Genomic DNA, 21,358 nt, shown 5'->3' with positions numbered 1-21,358 from the left:
CCAGTGGACCTGAACCATCCAAACCTGTGCTGTTCAAGGATCAACTGTATCATCATTTGTTTCTGCTAGTAAAACTTCGACATACTTGTACATTATTTTTAGCTCTTTAAAATAATGGAGCTCTTGTCTTTGCTTTGCCAAACTTAACTCTAATATGCATCCATTTTAATAGCTAAATGTCAAAGCAGAACACACTATAAATACACAAAAATATACAGTTTCCTCAAATATATAGTATTTCCTGAGCAAAGAGCAACTGACAAAGCTTGAAACCAGTATGAGGTGTTGTAAGGAAGGACTCAGCGAGACTCGATACTGCATTGGAGAAATATTTCTCTAATTCTAAACAACAATTAACAATTCAAAATATTCTTTTGCAAGAGTCTACTTTTCTGCATATCAATCTTACATTTTAGTGTATGTTAGTAGTTAATGTAATGACAAAGCCCTGTCATTACAATATAAAAAGCCACTGAAAATTTTCATAGCAGACACTATAAATGACTAAAAGATCTTATACTAAGATAAGCATTAATCTTTATCTCACTGACCTTCCTATGTTCCTGTAGGCTTGATGTTGAAGAACACTTTTTATTGCACACTGAACATATGAGCTTTTTCTTAGGATCTCCTAAACAAAAACAACAAACAAATTACCATCATGATTTATATGAGCATATTAAGAAGAGCATCAGAGACAGTGTTTCTAGGTGATATATAATTTCCAAACAGGTATTTCTTCTTTTTAATTTATAACTCCAAGAGTTTCAGTGTTGTAGATATATTCATTAAATTCAGATAAAGAAGAGGTTACATTTTAACATTTAAATACATTCATATTATTATACAAATCAAAATAAAGCCCAATTTTATCTTCTTCCATAGTGATTTTATATATATAGTATATCATTTCATATTTCAAACTTCACAGTGGTTATAGAAAAGACTCAATAAAATTTTCAAAATGTGATGTAATAACAGTATCATGTATGATTACCATAAATAACCACAGAATGTTTTTTCAACTTTTGATTGATTTCAAATATTCAAAAAGTAAACAAATAATAGAATGAAACACCATGTACCCATTACCTGGCCCCAAAATGACTAATCCATGGCTTTCCTGCCACAACCTCAGCCCCATCCACATCCCCACTTGTCTACTATCTGGGGAAAAAATCCAGAATTGGTAAAAAACGAAATTACAAAATAATTTTATCTTATTAAAAGAGACTGTTTATGAGAGAGAAACACTTTTAAAAAAAGGAAAATCCTAATTTTCGTCTTATTACTCAAGATACTTGTTTCATACAATGCACTATTTTTAGCATGCTAAATATTAACAGCCAAGAAAAATCTTCTTGGTGGCTGACAAGTAATACGGCTATTAAAGGAGAAAAATTCTCCCAAGCAAAATGAGTATCTAACAGCATGTATTTGGTCATCAATTCTCTGTATATATTTATTATATACGCGGGGCCACTGAAGGATTATTTCCTCTTTTCCAGCTCACACTAGCTGGGATTTCCCTCCTTCAATCCATAATCCTTTACTGCCTTAGCTTATCCCTCTTATCAGCTGCTCTTTGAGACTAGACTTTATTCTTTCCCAGCAGGCAGGTCAGAGCTTGAGGGAGAGAAGAGCAAAGAAGTGACTTCCACAACCACCCCTTCCACTGTATGCCAATGCTCCTGCCCCTGCTCCTCCAGCTGGAGTCACAGGCAACACACCAACCCCCCCATCTCTGCTCCGTAAGTCTTCTATCCTTCCTCCTAGAACTGGAATCCTAGCTCCTCTGAGCAGAAATAAGGGAAAAGTTTATGACTGTTTGCCAGAGAATGCAGATAAATGTCATGTCCCATAAATACAAAACCTCTTGATCAGCATCTGCAGAATCTAATCAAAAGAGAAAGATGGGTAGGGTGGTAAGACGGTTAGGGTGGGGTAAGGAAGGCAGCCCCTTCACGGTTTCCTCTTGAGTGGCCATGAAGGTCACCTCCCTGTGAGCTTCCCTAGGCTCAAGGACAACAGCACCTGCAGAGCTGCAACTAGATTTCGTACCATTTTAGTTTTACTGTATTCAGATAAGTCTGATATTTGACTTTCAAATTCAGCTTTAAAAAACAGTAAGGAACACACTACTTAGAAAGGTAAGAGATGCATGAAAAATTAATACAACTGTACTGAATACATAGTCTTTGAAGCATTGTGAGTTTCAGCATAATGTGGGTTAAGTATGCTTCTGGGAGCTGGTCTGAGAACCTACCCACCATATGTTACAGTTTCTATGGAAAAATGTGATCCATATTTTGAAATTCAGCTTCTCTCTTTTCAGCATCTTCAATTCATATCACCTAACAGAGAACATTTGTGATCGTCAGTGGTAAAAGCTGCAAGATCTTCTCTTTCCTTGAATACCTTTGTCTCTCTACAGTAAAGGGTTCTACAACCATATGTGTGAACATTGCTTTTTTTGTTATTCTGAATATGGAATATTCTTTCCCCAAATGCCTGCGGTGTTCACGGAGGAAAGAGAAGAAGCAAGAGAGAGGCTGTGAATGAGAGACACATTGTGTACCAATCCCAGCAAAAAAGCATGCATGGTGACCTTTGGCTGAAATATAGTATGTTTCACATTTTATATGATCTACAACATAGAAAAATTAAAAAAAACTTCCTTTTATAAATTATTTTCTCCAAAATCACCATGAGTTTTCAGAATCAGTAATATTTTAATATCCATGACCAGTTACAAGAAGCCTCGAAGAAATTATGCTTATAGCACAGTCTGAGGACCACATGCCCAATAACAAGAATGCAAGTTTTCAGACTGTCAGTGTGCATCTGGTTTTTTACTTAGTTCAGCAAAGTTAACTTTAAAAATGACATGAAAGATTTGTTATAATACATTGCAGGCAAAGATGGAGAAAATTAAGAACAGTGTTTTAAACATAACAGCTTTTTAAAAACAAAAACTATGAAGAGACAAGTCTATTGAAAAGTTTTGCACGCATAGGAAGGGCCCAAGTATAAAGAATTCAAAAAAAAAATGCCATCTTTGATAAATCAGCCATATATTCTTTGAAAAGAAAGAAAGAAATCAGAACACTGTAAAGCCTGAGTGACGGGCACCATTCTGAAGCTGTATTTCATAAGGCTGTATTGTCTGCCACCTTGAGATTTCAAGTACAGCTTGCAGCCCAAATCGATGTAAAGTTAGGGCCAGTGGTCATGCACACACTAGCTTCTATAACTAGCATTAAAGGAGACACTTTCTGGACAATGAGCAAATAAAAGAAACAGAACCTGACTACCAATGATCCTTTTCTCTTGAATGTGAGAATAAACAAATCAGGAGAAGAGAAATACACTTTCCTCATATCCAGAAAGACATTTCCACTCAGAAGCCAAGGACAAAAGTAAACTCATGAGAAAAACACAGGTACAGAAGGACATGAGGAATGCCAGGAACCTCAGCCTCCTTTAAGGAAAAGATGGGGGAAGTAAAAAATTAACTCTGACAATACTCATCTGTTCATTTTAGTGCAATAGATTCAATCCCTAAACCAAATACATTTACCATGTGCTAAGCAGATGAAATCTAAGTGACAAATTTTCTATTTGTCTTATTGTTTAGCTAGCCATTAGAAGGAATTCAAATAGTATCTCTTTTATAAATCCAAATATGTTCAATTCCCATGTCAAAATGTAGCCAGTCATTTTCTCCAATATAGGAGAAATATAAGGATCTTTTTAGTGGAATTTTATTGTAGAAATATTAAGGCAGAAGGGCATCACTTAATAGTTTTAAAATGTATCTAGTAAAACAGAAATTTCACATGCTAAAACACTGAAATTATTATTTAAAACATTCATTCTTAACGTACCTGGCTACCAAGCACAACTAGACCTTAGCTGAAGTTTCCGGTTATGATTAATGCAGAGATAGGAAAAATGACACATATTGCTGAAATCAACTTAAAAAGAAACAGCGTTCAGTGAAAGAAAAAAAGTTCCACTGCCAGAGCTCCACATCTGTGTGAAATACACTGAAAAGGCAAGCTCTCTCCTTGAGAGTGAGAATGAAAAACAGATCTCTGCAGCCTGGGGAGAGGAAGCTCCCTTTAAAAACGACCCTTCGATGACTTCTTACCGGCGTGGACATTTTCCTGGTGTCTTCTCAGGGCATCCTTGCTCTTCAGCCTCTTTCCACAGCTGTCAGCCTTGCACACAAACCTGGCATCTCCCCGGCAAGTCTCCTGGTGCTGCTCAAAACTACAAGACAACCAGGAAAGGGGAACAGGGAGAAGAAATGGTGAAGTCACCTGCAATCTTGGAACATCCCGGGAGGCTTCTGTAAGGCATGCTCCCCTGTAGAGTTTCGGGGTCCTTACAAGCGTTACCTGGGCAGGTAAGAAGGACAGCACTGAAATTCTGTAGCCACATGATACTAAAGCACTAAGAAGCACGAAAGCATGCATGCCAGAAATGACCCACACTATACAACAGCCATCTGACAACTCAGACACAGAACCTCAACGCTGAGCTGAAGGAAGAATTGCAAACAGAGCACTGAAAACTTCGTGAAGAATCCTTCAGACTGCTTTTTGCTGAGCACTGAAGAACACTGAGGGGAGATAGAAAAAAAGAAAGAAAGAAAACTGGAAGTCTAAGACAAAATCTTACGAAAATATCTCTACTTGGAATGATCTGTCTTTTCATTCTGCCTTTTGCTCTTTAAAATTTTTAGTAGCACCTAATTTAGCCATAAGACTCAGCCCAGTAAAAGTATCTTTGGTGTAGAATATATAATATTATATTCAATAAAAGCTGACCAGAATGCAGTTTTAGAATCTATTCATTAACAACTATATAGCTCGTGCTTTTTTTTTAAGAGTTTATAATAAAATTTCCAAATGTATCATCTTTTGCTGTTCTAAAAGTGTAAAATTTTAAAGTTTATTTTGAGCAGAAATTTCTCATCTCAAATTTTATAAGCAAAAGTGGATGCATATATGAAAACAGTCTTAATATGAAATACAGCATGGTTCAGAATTTTAATGAATAAAAAAATGAAACATTATTATGTTAAAGATTTCTTGCTTATATGCAAGGTGACATTCTGTTAAAATAAAAGTTTATAAATAGACATATCTAGTTGCTCACTTTTAATTATTCATGATACTGAAAAATATTTAAGTAAAAGGATAACTTTAATGATGTTAATATAAATAGTTAACATAATAAATGGTGCAGAGCAATGCGTGGGATTCTTTAATTCGTTTAATAGCCTGCACCTAGTCGTGTTTAAATTAGTTCTCCAACGTTGCTATGAAATACACAGTGCTTCACAAAATGTCTTTGCGTCCTTTATGCTCTGAACTCTCTCCATTCCTTAAACTTTTTTTTTTTTTTTTACTGATTGCAGAGGGAATATCAAGTACAGACCACTGAAACTCGATCTGCGACCTCAAAGCACCAGCTAAATTGTGAATGTCGGATTTCAGATTAGTAAACCAACGAGCTTAATATTTAATGGCAAGTTATTAAATGGACAAAGGCTGATTAGCATAAATAATTTTACTTGTTAAACTTCATAATCAGAATATTTCAAAAATCAACAACCTATACTCAGAAAAGGTAAGTTGATGACAATACAGAATGCTTAATTGTTCTACACACACCATCACACATACAGGTTAGAAACTATCAGACAAACCAAGTGGAATAAAGTGTTAGCTTATAATTTTAGAGACTCTGTAATGTACGCACTGTCTTTGCAAAGCCTGCTTAACTGGGAATTTCTTCCCGCAGCTCTTGCACTTAAATTCCTTCTCCTCTGTGGGTTTCTGGTGCAATGTCTGAAGATGCTCAGCAAGAATTTCCTCACTGGTAAAACTCGATTCACACTGGGGACAGGCATAGTCCTCTTTACAGCCAAAGCGATCTGCATATTTACAAGCAAGCAGATTTATAAGACAAAAATGAAGAGCCAAGAATTGCCCAGTTTTGCCCTCATTTTTAAAATCAAAATTAACTGTCTTTAGTGGTACCAGATTAGTAAATTCTTATTATCTTTATGAGTATAAATAGGCTGTCCATGAAAAATAATAGGAAGTGTTGCTAGAGAATAATACATTATTTCAAAAATCATTTAACCTGCATTTCATCAAATTAACACAAAATCAAAATCAATTTTTAATTTACCCTGTAATGTTAACTTTTCACATCAAAGAGCTATTACAAATGTCGAATTGGAAAGCCAAAGTCTTCCCTGAAACAGGTCATGTTGAGTTCACTTTTAGCTGCAAGAGAAGAGAAAAATCCAACCAAGGGGAACTACACTGAGTTACCAAAGGGAATCTCACATATATGTGAAAAAAGACCAAGGTCATAAAAACAGCACTCATTATAGCAGGTAGACTGAGGCTCCACTGTCTCTCTGGCTCGTCCCATGTGGACTGTCACAGCTCTACCCAAATTTTTCAAAGCATGCTATTTAAATTATATGTATTTGTTTCTGCTTATCAAATAAGATTAGATTTAAGGAAAATGCAGAAAATATGAAGAGAATAAAAGCCACCCGTGGTCCCATAAGCAAGAGAACTAGCATCTATCTCCATGCCTGACTCTGGCACATTCAAATTTTCAGCACAGTCTAAGAACAGCTACCTTTTATGATCATACTTTTCATGCCATTTCATATATTGCTATTTTTTCCATTTAACATTTTTCTCAAGTCAAAAAGTTTCTTTTTAAACTCAAGGTACCATAACTTACTTATTTAACCAAACTCTCCATTGTTTGATATTTGAGTGAATTTTTTATTTCTTTTGCTGGTTGTTTGGTTGTTTTTGCTTTAGTTTTGGATTTTTAGTTTGGTTTTGTGGGGGGGTGTTTTGCTTTTATAAACAAAATTGAACTCTAAAATAAAAATATCAACCATGTAAGTACCTGATTCATATGATCTAAAAATCTATTTAAGTTTGTTTATTCTTTTTACAAAAGTAATGGAAATTGACATTTTGTAAAGAAAAACTGGATGAAATAGATAAGTAGGAGACTTAGTTTTAAGGGAAAATAGTGGACACTAATACCATAACTTAATATTGGTTGGAGTATTATTTTCAATGTTTGGGGCAATGTTGAAAATAAATACATTGAAAATAAATAAAGAAGAGAAAAGAAAGAAAACAGAATAATACAGAATTAATTCCCATCACCCCAGATCTGACATTCTAAACAGCATAATGCATATTTGAAAGATGGACAGACTGTCCTCATCTTCCTAAATAATCCAACTATAAAGATAAAGAAATAGAAACATAATCTGGCAATACTGGGACTACTCATACTTTCTCAGTCAATGACACAGAGTTAGAATAGAAAATCCATTAAAAGACATTCCTACCACAGTGGCGAAAAACTTCTGAAGTGGCTTTGCTAAGTAAATGGGAAAAATACTCTGCAGTTTAAGTATCAGCCTATTACAAAATGTGAACACCTATAACATTATTTACATTTCCCTCAACCTCCATCAGGAGCACCACACATAACAGAAACAAGCCCTAATAACACCAGATTATTCCCCGGGGATGACACACAAGCACCATCTACCTCCTGGACTGTAGGGCAGATTTGGGCAGGTCCACCCAGGGTCATCACGCATTTTTGGTGACCCAACTGGAACAGCCTAGCAGTGCTGTACGGCTCTACGACTGGAGCAGAGAAAGACTTTCAGAAGCTCCAGATTCTCAAAGGATCTCAAACAGGAGTGAGGTCCAGGAATAATCCCACAGGGCCCAGCAGGACCGCTGCACACCTCTGAACTCACCTTTCCCCATGTGCAGATGAGGAAGTAAAGTCTCAGAGTTAGTGACCTGCCCAGTTACAACACTGATTAATGGCAGGTTCAGGGCCAGAATACAAAAATCCTGATTACCACCACCCACCAGTGAGAGCAGTGGGAGCCGGGAGCTGACGCTGACTTTGGCAGTGCTACGGGGCACATCCATTACCCCTCACCTGGCATTCTCTTCCTGCTGAAAGACAAGCACGCAACAGGACACCCTCTGAGAGCAATCCTGACAAAAACTAACTTTATTTTGAGATCACCCCATTATAATGCAATTATAATTCAAGCACAGTTCAAACTATATTTATCCTACAACTTTCAATATCTCAGACCGTCAATTACAGGTAATACCTTTTCTGCCAGCTGTTGATTGTCCTTTAGAATTTTTGACTTCTCCTTCTTTGATCATTGTCATAATTTGCTGTTCTTCATCATCAGCCTCCATGTCACTGTCCAAGTAGCCAATCAGAAGCTCTGTATCTGTTTCTATATCTTCAATTGCCAAATAGAAAATATTTTCTCCTTCCTGAGACAAAATTTTAAAAATACACTGTTGAATGACCAATATATCTCAATAATAACAAAAAAAATGCTAAATCATTCATTTGTTTCTGATAGTATTTAAGAAATCATTTTAAGATACATTCAGTACCATGTGCTTATGATAAGTTACCATTATTTTTTATATCTCCAATTGATCTGGATGCTGGCAAAGGAAACTGACAATATTTAGTCACCTAGCAAATAAAATACAAATATATATTAAAGATAGTGACATTTATATACATATATGTATATGTATATATTAAATGAAATAAGGATAATTATTATTTAAATTTCTTAAAGTAAATTTAGAATCAGTAATTGGCTTTGTGCAGTAACACTTTGTGAAGGTCCATAAATTCAGTAGAATAGAAAACTCCTGAGCACTGGTGTCATTTCTGAAACCAAACAGAGAGCAATGAGATAGCAATGATTTAATTATGATTGGTACTAAACAGAATACTGAAAGGAAAAAGACCTTTCAATTTACAACACAAATCAAAGGAACTGAAAATGAACCCTGAAAGAATTTCCAAAAGCTAGACCTGAAATAGGAAAAAGACTAGGCACTTGGAAGGTTCAAAGCATTGAGTGGATCATCATGTGTACCTAAATCCCACTAAAATGACAGAAAAGAGAAGAAAACAAGTTCTACCATCAACATCCCAACACTTTTTAGAAAATTCTAGAAGACAGAAATTAGACAGAGTTGAAATGACAATGCAGAAGAAATCTCAGTCCATAATAAACTGAGAAGAGGAATGCTGCAAAGAATAACCCAAGGAAACCCCAAAGCAACTCCACACTTGGAATCAACTGATACGAAAGCCCCTCTGGGCCTGGGGCCAATCACCAGGGAAGCCAGAACTGGGGCTGCTTAGCTGGCTGTCCCCAGGAGAAACACCCAGAACTGCTGTCTTTTACAGAGCTGAGAATTTGTTCCGGGAGGGCTGCTAGTTTTGGTGGCTGAGATAAAGAGAAGCAGAGCAAATTTACTGGACCTCTGTGGTGGGCAAGTGAGGGAAAGGACAAGGACTATAAGGTCCATCCAGGAGTGAAATCCAATAAAGCAAAGAACATAGAACAAAGCCTTCTCTCCATTGGCAGTGTCACAGCACTTACATTTGGGAGGAAGAGACAGAAGAAGAGGTGGGGTAGCAGGGAGGAAGAGGAATGTGTACTGAGTGTATATATGTATGTGTGTATTATGTGTGCACAAGCAGAACCTCATGAAAGATTGTAAAAGTGTGCATCAAACCATTACAAAGCTATCATTCTGAAGCTGGGAGAAGGAGCAGTCTATATTGAATACTGTCTTAGTTTCTTTTTACAACAAAGATTACTTCGTAATTTTAAAAACAATAAATATTAGAAAATTCCATGGGAGAGACAGAAATGATGATCATATGCATCAAATACTGTGCAAGGGAGGTCTGACTCAAAAGTTCAAAGCACGGAAGCAAATCTAGCCATTAGCTGCAGTTAATTAAATGAAGTTACTGTAATATTTAGAGCATTGGAAGCTCATGAATTTCATTCCTCCAGAAACACAAAAAGTTATTTCTAATTAAGAACACAGTTAACTTCTATACAATTGTTAATCTTAGGGCAACAAAAACAAACAAAAAAACACAATGTGGACATTCAGCAAAAGAGAGATTTCTTTTTAAATTAATTCAGAAGTGATACTTCCCAGGGTTTGGTAAATTAATTCAGAAGCGATACTTTCCAGAGTTTGGAAACTACTTGCTAAGAGAGTCATTCAAAGCAACAAAGGACTCATCTAATGAAGATTTCAGAAAATAATCATAAATCTTAGGGCTTATCTGATCAATATCCAAGAAAGTTAATTGAAATGTCTTTCCAGCATACCAGTCATTAATTTTGTGATGACCTTCATAGCACGAAGAGAAGATAATAATTTTTAATTTTAAAACATGATAGCATTAACTTAATCTGCAATCCTGAGACATAGCATGCCTATTTAGGGGTTCTTTAATAAAAGAAAATTTTAATATGCCAATTAAAACTTTGATTTAATAAAACTAATGTCAGCATTACAAGCTCCAAGGATCAACTAACTACATGATCTGTCTGCACACTAAACGTGTGATAAGAAGAGGAACGTCATGACAGTTATTACTCCCATCTATTTATTTCACGGAGATACCTAGATATCTTTCTACGTGTAATTCCTACCACCGCCCAGACCAAAAGTCTCTTCCTTTTCATTTGCTACCACACTGGTTTTAAGACGTACCCTCTTAAATTGCTTCCTTGCCTATACTTAGCTGAGTTAACCACCCAACAGCTCTTCATTATCTTACTCTCCTGCCCGATTTCTAATCCCTGGAGCTCTTTTAAACTCTCTGGGGTGATTCTCCCCACCTGTAGGCTCATCCCAGGCCCAGTGTCCTGCCCTTTGGCAAAAAGGTTTTAAAGAGAGTTGACCCACCACTCTGAGACCCAGCATCAACCCCCCAGTTGTCATGAGCCTGGCCACGACCTCCAGCTTTGATAACTGTTTTAATATTAGCTTGGAATTTACTTCTGTTTCTCACAGCTATGGTTTCAGGTCATTGGGTTTGTGGCGTATTTCCCTGAGCACAGTTCCTCCACAACAAAGTCATTTCTTGCATTTACATTTTAGGGATCAGCTGCCTTCCTGGGACTTTGCCTGGGGGTTGGGGTCCTGCTTATGGTTTCTGTCAGGGGCTCCTGGTGATTTTGCTGAAAACCCAACTTTAACTGCAAGAAAGCTATTCAATATCACAGTCTGTTCAAAAGCATATATTCCTCAGTCACTGGTTTTCACTGTATTAGTGATCTGGATACAACCCAGAGTGACTGATTTAATAATTGTTATGCATCTCTTGAATTACTGTTCATCACTGTGAATTTTTTGGTTTTCGCTTTTCAGTCTTGCTGCATTTTGCTTTATTTTATTTGTATGTCATCTTCAGTTAATTATGTCTACCGTAAGCTGTTTGTAGTATCAAAAAATTGCAACAGTCTAAACATCTGACAAAGTAAGTTGGAAAAAATAAATGTCTAGCAATTGGCTTTAAAAGATTCATCAAGAGTCATTTTTATGGAAAAAAGTGTGTGTGTGTGTGTGTGTACATCATGTGCCCTCGAAAAAAAAAAAACAAAGATACCAGCAGAGGTATTAACAGACTTTGTTTCTAAGTAGAGGGAATTGTGCATATTTTGCATAGTCTTCTGCCACTCCTTATGTTACAATTTTTCTAGAGTTAACAAGTGTTACTTTTGTAGTAAAGAAAAAATAAATAATAAACAAATCAGGTTCCTTGATACCAGGAGATGGTACTACATGGTGACTAAGAGCACGGGCTTTGGGCTGGCCAGGGTTCAAGTCCCCATCTTTGATTAATTAGCATTGTAACTGAGCAAACAGCTTAATCTCTCACACGACCAGTTTCTTTGTCTGTAAAATGGAAAAAATAATGATGCCCATCTCATAGGCTGGTTGGGAAGACTGAAGGTGAGAATATTTGTAAAATCTAGCAAGGTGCTTGGTTCAAGGTAAGATTCATTAAAGGTAGCTGCTGCTGCTGCTATTGTTGTTGTTGTTATTGCTTATTATTATTATTATTATTATTATTATTATTATTATTATACAAAACTTGAAAGCCAGTGGGTAAAATGCTCTTTTTTTTTTTCAGAATTTGTTTCAACTAGACTGCCACACAGGCAAAGTTGCTTTGACAATGCTGCTTTTGAGTACATTTTATTTGGCTCAACTGCTCTCAGCCAAAATATAATTCAACTCCACTGCCTGCCTACCAGAGCTCTGAATGCCCTGGGCTTTTGGTTGTCATGCTCTGTTCCCTTGCTAACATGCTAATACATTACTCTGGTTTGGACCTCAGATAACAATCGCTTGTCTCAACTATACTAGACTGTAAGCGATAACCATCCACTTTGCCTGGGGGGTTTCAACCTGTGACATGGGGCTTTTAGTGCTGAAACTGAGAGAATCCTGGGAAAACAGGACAATTGGTCACACTTGCTACACCCAACATGCTCTCCAAAACCACATACTAAACTCCCCTCAAGATTTCCTAATAATAATATTGGCTGGGTCCATCCCCCTCTCCCCCATCTCAGGATTCTAGCAACTGGATAGGAACCAGTCTTATGCCCAAATATGGCTCCAATGGCTTACCAAGTGGTAAGCCTGAACCCACTTCGTCCTCTCACTGGCAATTATCCTTCAAGTGAAGCTACCTCCTGTTCCTCAGCCAGCTGGTACATTCTTCTTAGAAAACTGAGCTCATTCTTACTCAGCACAACTGCAAAGACGCCATGTGGCCTCCTTGCTACAACTCCTCAGCATCATCTGTGACATAGCTCACCTCCATCCTCCATGAAACCTTTTCTAATCTACAAAATTCACATAGGTTCCTGGAGTTCCTTATATAAAATGCCTTACTTCAGTTGGGCACTTGTAATTTATTTCTGTGGTTATTGTCACTTAATTCATATGATCAGTGAAACTCTAATATGTGATCCTCGTCTCCCCAAAGATGATCTCCTCAAGGCAGTGGACAAGAACTGCCGTGTGTCCCCCACAGCATAAGATGTACGTGTAACAGTTTGCTCAGTATTTTACAAAGAATGCTTAGGAAAAGAGAATATTAATAGCCTGTGTTTACAGAAGACAGAACTTATTATTAAAATATTTACTAACATTTTCCTTTCTTTACTTTTGTAGGAGGCTGTTCCAGTGATCTAGGTCATAGAGAGTGGTGATATGGGAGGATTGTGGCAGGGAAATAGTGGAGATGGTGAGAAGTAACCAGATTCTGAGTACGATCTGAAGAGAAAGCTGACACCATCTCCTGACAGACTAGAAGGTGAGAGGAGGCGAAGGGTCAAGGAAGAGCACAAGCTGATGAGGTTTGCCCTCAAGCATTCACAGATGTTACTCTATTTAAAAATAATAATTCTTAAAGATTCAAACTAAAACACCAAGTACAAATCTTTGCTTTGAATCCATAGCTTCTCCGTACATATAAATGTATTTTCATCTGGTCCTTCATTCAGAAGCTCCAGAACATCAGTCAATTCAGCCATGTTTTAAAGCTAATTACTATTCCTCAGCAAATCTGCAGAGTCTTCACAATCCCCAAATGGAAAAAAAAATTATTTTAGATAATAAACTATTTGCAAAGCTCTTCCTTTAAACAGCCAATGCATTCTGATAAGAAAAGCTTAATAGAATTCTGATCTGTTTCTCTGAAGGATGCTGAAGAAAAGAGTGGTGGCTTGGATTTTATTATATTCATCACTTTGGTAACATCACATCTTATGGAATTCAGATTTACAGGCAAATTCACACACGTAAAAACTTCTCTGAATATCCTGATTGTCAGGGTTTTCGAAACAAACTGAGATAACAAAGATAAACAAATTCAGAAAAAAGCAAAAATCTGGCTGAGATGATTCAGCAGGAAAGTGAGAAGTAGTGCCATGTGATATGGCCAACTATAGAGCATTGTCTCCAGGCAGGGGCTCCACCAAGATTCGTATGCATAGAATCATTTCTGAATTCAGAAAGTATAGATGGGTTGCCATATAAGCAGAGCTGTATCCAACTGTCATAAATTCTGAATGGGTTAACTTAGTGCAGACGGTCTTAAAAATACCATCATCAGTATCAATATCTCAACACAGACTAGTAACCTATTCTTAGCTTACCAGGGTATCAGAGATCAATGGCTGGGAAGTTCCATCACAGGAGCCAGTCCATGAGCAATGGAATCCCAGCCCCTACTCCAGAGCAAGAACCCAGGCTTAGAGAAGAACACAAGGCTAGTGGGCTTTAGAGCCAGACTAGGGACTGATCCTATTCTGCCACTTGCTGGCTATGTGGGCATCTTCCTTATCCCTGTGAGCCTCAACTTCCTCATCCATAAAGCAGAAAAAATAATACCCCTAGACATACTTTTGCCTTGGATCTTTCTGCTAAATTCTGATAAGCAGCTAGAAACACTTAGAAGAAATAACATTATCTCACACTGATACAGCAATTTGCAGTTTTCTAAAGTTTTCATCAGATCTTCATAGTAACTTTGTGAGGTTATGGACAGAAATGTCAAGCACACTGGACAGAGAGACTTTGCTTTGGAGTCAGACAAACTTGGCTTGCCATCCAAGTACACAACTTATCAACTATATATACTTAGGAAAGGTCATCTTAACTTTTCTCCATCTCAGCTACCCCATCTATAAAATGAGGATGGGAGTTTCTAAAGAGTTGCTCTAATGGTCAAAAAAAATACAGAGTATATAAACTATGTCTGGTAGACAGCAGGCATTTAGGAGATGTTAGCCTCAGGGTCCGTTCATCTCCAACAAGAACTCCTCCAAGCAGCCCACATTTTACATATGGAAACACTGAGGCTCAGCAATGATCAATAAACAAATTACCAAGATCATACAGAGTAAATCCTAGAATCAGTCTAGACCCTAAGGCCAGAACCAGAACCATGAGAAGAACTGGCATGACCAGGTCAGGAATGAAGCAGAATTAATCTAGGCAGCTACAATTTCAGTTTTACTGGATAAAATATTTTCCAAATGAGCCTAAAATAACCCAGTGCATTTAAGGGCTAAAGGGGATTTGTCCTCATGTAATTCTGTATTCTTTCTGTTTACTTTTCAATGACTGACAAAATAATTTTCTTTTCTTGGTCAGACACTGGGCTCAGCACCTATTCTTTACTGCGTTGCCTCAATTTCCCGGACAGAAAAAAACATACATTCCACTGACTGTCTACATCCGACTTTAATATATTCTTAGAGTAGCTACTTTTATACAGTAATCAAAGGAAGAATACTTAATCAGGAGTCAAAAGATTGCTCTTCTGGCTTTGGCTTTTCCACTCTTGGGCTCCTTCACCTTAGGCAAGTCTCCTATCAGCTCTGGAAAATGATGGAGGTTCACTTTATCACCTCATCCCCTCCAGAGCTGGACTCAGTCACAAGTGAAATAAACTCATCTTTATGAGAGCCGAGTGAATGAATCTAAAGGGGAAAGTACGCATGCAGGCCAATGGGATCATTGCTTTCCCTCTTAGGCATCACCCTACTGGAAGGAAGGTTGGATGGAACTGAGAGAAACACTTAACTAGGATGTCAAGGAAAAGCTGCACTGTACAACCTTGTGAGGTTGGAGGGCCCCTCCTTGGAAATTGCATAGAATAATATAAGCATCTCTTGATAAGATTTTATCAATGTGACTGCTTCTGTACTGTGGCAATAGTTAGGACCAAATGAACTAAGCATGCCTTCCAGGCTAATTCTTTCTGATTCTGTCACTATCTCAAAACACGCACTCCTGGATGTCTAGAAAACGTAACTAAATTCCCTATCTCCCTTCGACATCAGACATAACTTGTAAACCTCAACTTTCTCTGACATTTTCCCCGTGGTCCCTTCTCAGGGACCATGTCGCACTAGGACAGATTTCATCAACTCCTGCAGGTGAGGCTCAGTTCTGCTATTTCAAAACAGCAAAAGTAACTGTCTCTTGTTTTGCAGGGAAATACGAATCTTCACCGTGTGCAAATAAACACAATTCCAGAAGAGGCCATGGGTGATTTGGTATTTCAGCTGCATCTGTCTGTAACTTAACTTGGTTTTTGTTTACTTTGTTGGCAGACTGTTGTCCACATGTGGACTATGTAAGAAAAACCATGATTTGGAAATTGGCAAAAGCACAACTCATTGTATTCAAAAGGTAGTAAGCTGTGAAAATCCAGACTATCTAGCTAAGATGACTAATGAGTAATCAAAAGGAAAACAAATCTTCAAAACAAATCTTGATCTTACAAATTCAAACAATCTATATCAGTGTGATGGGAAAATGTTTGGAATCCTACTCAATAATCAATAGAAGCCAGGAGGCAAGTGATCAAGGTGGAGAAAAGAAAACATAATGAAATAGTAAGAATTTCATATTTAACATCCTCTCACTTAACTCTTCCTTACTAAAATTCTGAATCAGTCTCAACATCATTTCTATAGAGCATGATACACGGAAGTAAAGAACTTCAGGAAAAAAAGTCATTTCCATAGTTAAATTTACAAACTGTATCTATTAGTATTGACCTAACAATAAAACCAAAACTCTTTAAAATGAGACATAACTATGATAGATCATAGCTTTCCACTTTATTCACTGCTCCTCTCCCAGTAGGGGGACTGTACCAGGCGGCCATGTGGTTTATAGTGCTGCCTGTGGGGGCGGTGTGCTGTGCACTGTGTCAGGTTTGACCAGGTGACCTGCACTGACCCATGAAATGTGATGGGAAGCAAAGCGAGCCATGTCCAAGGGAAAGCTTTCGGAGTCATCACATGTTCGGGTAACTGCTCCTTCCCCTCTGCCAGGAAAACGCATGTCCCTGATAAGGGCTGTTCCTTCAAATACCACGTGGAACGGAGCTGTGAATAGGGTCACAGCTTCCAGGAGTCCATACTAGTGTGAACAAGAAATAAATCTTGGTTGCTAGAAACCACTAAGAATTTAGGTTTGTTGGTTAGAGCAGTCTTCTTGGCAAAAGTTGACTGACACAATAATTTAAGCAAAACAATATTTTTTTAAATTATTTTCTTTGAGAGCAAGAAGAAAACATCTCACAATCAAGGAAAATAGTATTTAAAATAGTGAACATTGCAGGATAAGCTCATTTCCTGTTTGGAGTGCATTGAAAGTTCTATAAGAAAAATGAAGTTTCAGACAAATGCAAATAAATTGTCTTTTTTTCTAATCACAGCTTATAATCAGCCACACAGCAAGATGTGAAAATATGATTTCAAAGAACAAGATACTACACTAAACAAAAAAATAAAGTCTATAAACAAAGAATATTAATTACAAGTCACTAACACACATACATCTTCCTTTGAGGGGGTTCAACTGAAGATAATAATGTCTGAAGCATCTTAAGAAGCAAACATGACATCATAGAGAGAAAAAGAGAAAAGATGAGAACAAAAAGAAGAAACTGTGATCCTAAGAAACCAGCCTGTCACAGAAAAAAAAAACTATGCTTCAGTTATTTAATTTAAAGATAAATTATCAATAGTGACAGGCCAAGAAATTTTAAATCAGATAATGCTATGGAAAATAGGGTAGCTATTTCATACATAAGCAATTAGAAGGCATATTGTGTTCCCACAGTATATTTGCTCTATTTTTATATACAATTTTTAAAGGTTACTTTCCATTTACAGTTATTACGAAACCCTGGCTATATTCCCCGTGTTGTACAGTACATCCTTGAGCACGTCTTACACCCAACAGTTTGTACCTCCCACTCCCCCATCCCTGTATTGCCCCTCCGCTCCCCCTCTCCCCACTGGTAACCACCAGTTTGTTCTCCTTATCTGTGAGTCTGTTTCTTTTTTGTTATATTCACCAGTTTGTTGTATTTTTTAGATTCCACATATAAGTGATATCATACAGTATTTGTCTTTCTCTGTCTGACTTATTCACTCAGTACAAAATCTTCCAAGTCTATCCATGATGCTGCAAATGGCAAAATTTCATTCTTTTCTTTTTGCTCTATTTTACATCAAAAGCTCTTTTAACCGACCTTCAGTTAACTGATTCTCAGATTTACCGGACACTCTACACATCCTAAAATCTGCCAAATGATGCTCAAGTCCTCTCAGTCAGCAGCCCCGTCTCTGGGTTACCTGCACACCACACACCTCTGTCCTCACCACCAGACTTGCCTGCTTGAGTCCCGAGTCAATTGTGCTTGTTCCCAGACCTGCTTATGCCACTGGTATTTATTACTCTAAATTGCATGAGAGTTAGTTAGGCACAGGCTTCTCCTTCCCCCTGCCTCTCCCCTTCCCCAAAGACTGGTAGCTCCCCGAGGGCAGGCACTGTATCATATATTGTATTTTCCTTTGTATGAATCTTAATACTGACACAACACCTTGCTCATTAAAGGTTGTCAACAAAGGATCTGCTGAATTGAATTAAGTAACAGGGAAAAAAAACACTGTCATAACCTTTTGAATCAGTAAGACACCAGAGGCAAGTCTGTTGTTCATTTAAGTGAAACCCATTACAGAAAGGGCTGAGGAATCCGTCTCCCATTCCTAACAAATTGTTAAGAATTCAAAAGCTGGCCAACAATCGGGAGCACTGTAACCAAGCAGGACAAAGAACAGACTGCGCTCCTCGGAAAGAAGACCAGAGTCAGGCCAAGCACATCCCACTCAACATGCTGAGAGTTAATTCAAAAATCTACTAGAGAAACTGAGTATTTATTCATTTAACGCATTTACTATAGCACATAACGTGCACATGACTGCAGAATACCCACACTTACAAGAATATGCATACTGGTTCCCACCTTGAAGGACTTTAAATGCTCTTGGTGGAAACAGAATTAATTGGTTAAACTATAATAAAGAGCGAAAAAGGGCCAAGACAGTTGTACAGAGAGAAGCAGTTGTAGAATTTTAGGAGGTAGTTTCACAACAGTGTTTGAAATTCACTCTAAACCTTGTAAGCTGGATAGGTTTTGAACAGGATAAGATCAGGAGGGCATGAATTTATTAAAGTAGGGAAAACATTGTCAGCAAAATCACAGCATTGTGGAGGGCACATTTGTGCTATGAAAAAGAACAAACCTAGCAAGAACACTGGGTATTACAGGGAAATTGCAGAAGACTAGACAGAGAAAGCAGCTTCAACACATGGAGGCACTGACAAGTCAGGCATAGATTAAACATGCCCTGTGAATTGCGGCATTTGAGGAAAATTACCTCAGGCTGATGTGACAGGAAAAAAGACTGAAAGTAGAAACCTATAAGGTATTTGTTCATTTGATCAATGTCATGGTGTATTTTATGTGCCAACTTGATGGGACTATAGGATGCCCAGATATTTGGTCAAACATTATTCTAGGCTTGTCAGTGTGAGTGCTGCTGGATGAGATTAACATGTGAACTGGTAGCCTAAGTAAAGCAGATTGCTTTTCACAGTGTGGTGGGCCTCATCTAATCAGTCAAGGTTTGAACAGAATAAAGGCTGACCTGCCAATCGGGAGGTTTCCTCCTGCCTGACTGCCTTCAAAGTGGAACACTGGCTTTTTCCTGCTTTTGGACTCGAGCTGAATCATCTGCTTTTCTTGTGTCTCAAGCCTGAAGGCCTTCATACTTGAACTACACTATTGGTTATCCTGGTTCTCAAACTGGAATGACACCATTAGCTCCCCTTGGACTCCATCTTGCTGACTCACCCTGCAGCTCTTGGGACCTATCAGCCTCCACAATCATGTGAGCCAATTTCTTATGATGAATCTCTCTCTCTCTCTCTCTCTCTCTCTCTGCATACACACACACACACACATCCTGTTCATTCTGTTTCTCTAGAGAAACCTAACTAACACAATCAAACTTAAAATTTAAGACATTTGTTATATTGCTACAATCAAATCTATTTGAAAAAAATCTAAAGTACATTTGAAATAACTTCTAGTCAAAGAAAACATATTAACCTAGACAAAATTTAACATTAAATATGATAAATATAAGCCATTTTCTTCTTTACATTCACACACACAGAAAATCTTGCCTGGCAGCAAGTGGTATGTATACTTAATTTTAGATGTCTAGATTTTAGTTTTAACACTTAAAAATAAATTTCATATATAATATATATGTAACTTATATATGATATATACATATATTTGTTAGAGTTTAGTTTCTTCCTCTGATAAATAGGGTATTCTTGTTGTTTGCTTCACTGTATCTATAACAAATGTCTCTATGAAACTTAAAAGCTTCTGCACAGCAAAGGAAACCAGAAGTAAAACAAGAAGAAAACCTACGGAATGGGAGAAAATTTTTGCAAGTGAAACCAACAAAGGCTTGATCTCCAGAATATATAAGCAGCTCATACGACTCAATAACAAAAAAATAAACAACCCAATCCAAAAATGGGCAGAAGACCTAAACAAGCAATTCTCTAAGGAAGACATACAAATGATCAAAAAGCACATGAAAAAATGCTCAATATCACTAATTATCAGAGAAATGCAAATCAAAACTACAATGAGGTATCACCTCACACCAGTCAGAATGGCCGTCATTCAAAAATCCAAAAATGACAAATGCTGGAGAGGCTGTGGAGAAAGGGGAACCCTCCTACACTGCTGGTGGGAATGCAGTTTGGTGCAGCCACTATTGAAAACAGTGTGGAGATTCCTCAAAAGACTAGGAATAGACTTACCATATGACCCAGGAATCCCACTCCTGGGCTTATATCCAGAAGGAAATCTACTTCAGGATGACACCTGCACCCCAGTGTTCATAGCAGCACTATTTACAATAGCCAAAACATGGAAACAGCCTAAATGTCCATCAACAGGTGACTGGATAAAGAAGATGTGGTATATTTATACAATGGAATACTACTCAGCCATAAAAACCGACAACATAATGCCATTTGCAGCAACATGGATGCTCCTAGAGAATGTCATTCTAAGTGAAGTAAGCCAGAAAGAGAAAGAAAAATACCATATGAGATTGCTCATATGTGGAATCTAAAAAACAAAAACAAACAAACAAACAAAAATAAAGCATAAATACAGGACAGAAATAGACTCATGGACAGAGAATACAGACTTGTGGTTACCAGGGGGGTGGAGGGTGGGAAGGGATAGACTGGGATTTCAAAATTGTAGAACAGATAAACAAGATTACACTGTATAGCACAGGGAAATATACACAAAATGTTATGATAAATCACAGAGAAAAAAATGTGACAATGAGTGTGTATATGTCCATGAATGACTGAAAAATTGTGCTGAACACTGGAATTTGACACAACATTGTAAAATGATTATAAATCAATAAAAAATGTTAAAAAGAAAAAAGCATGAACATAGACTGATAATATACACATGT

The 21,358-nt window shown here is 37.4% G+C and overlaps 1 protein-coding gene across 5 annotated transcripts in view; it reads right to left on the bottom strand.

The window, feature by feature from the left end:
• The window catches only part of PRDM5 (PR/SET domain 5), a 158,952-nt gene that overhangs the window by 82,792 nt on the left and 54,802 nt on the right, over window positions 1-21,358 (bottom strand). For 4 of the 5 annotated variants that reach the window (XR_012059148.1, XR_012059149.1, XM_072938001.1 and 1 more), the window contains exons 4-8: window positions 8,207-8,381; window positions 5,773-5,947; window positions 4,535-4,627; window positions 4,154-4,275; window positions 552-631 (exon numbers count right to left, since the gene is read on the bottom strand). Coding sequence is in view for 3 of the 5 variants with exons in the window: in XM_072938001.1 (XP_072794102.1) it covers window positions 552-631; window positions 4,154-4,275; window positions 4,535-4,627; window positions 5,773-5,947; window positions 8,207-8,381 (645 nt within the window). In the remaining 2 variants the exon portion in view is untranslated. The remainder of the gene's footprint in view (window positions 1-551; window positions 632-4,153; window positions 4,276-4,534; window positions 4,628-5,772; window positions 5,948-8,206; window positions 8,382-21,358) is intronic. The other variant, XM_031691568.2, reaches the window with a different exon arrangement.

This window comes from Vicugna pacos, chromosome 2 (assembly GCF_048564905.1).
Source record: "Vicugna pacos chromosome 2, VicPac4, whole genome shotgun sequence".
Lineage (NCBI taxonomy): Eukaryota > Metazoa > Chordata > Mammalia > Artiodactyla > Camelidae > Vicugna > Vicugna pacos.
The sequence above is the reverse complement of the archived record's forward strand: the minus strand, read 5'-3'. Positions and strand labels throughout refer to the sequence as shown.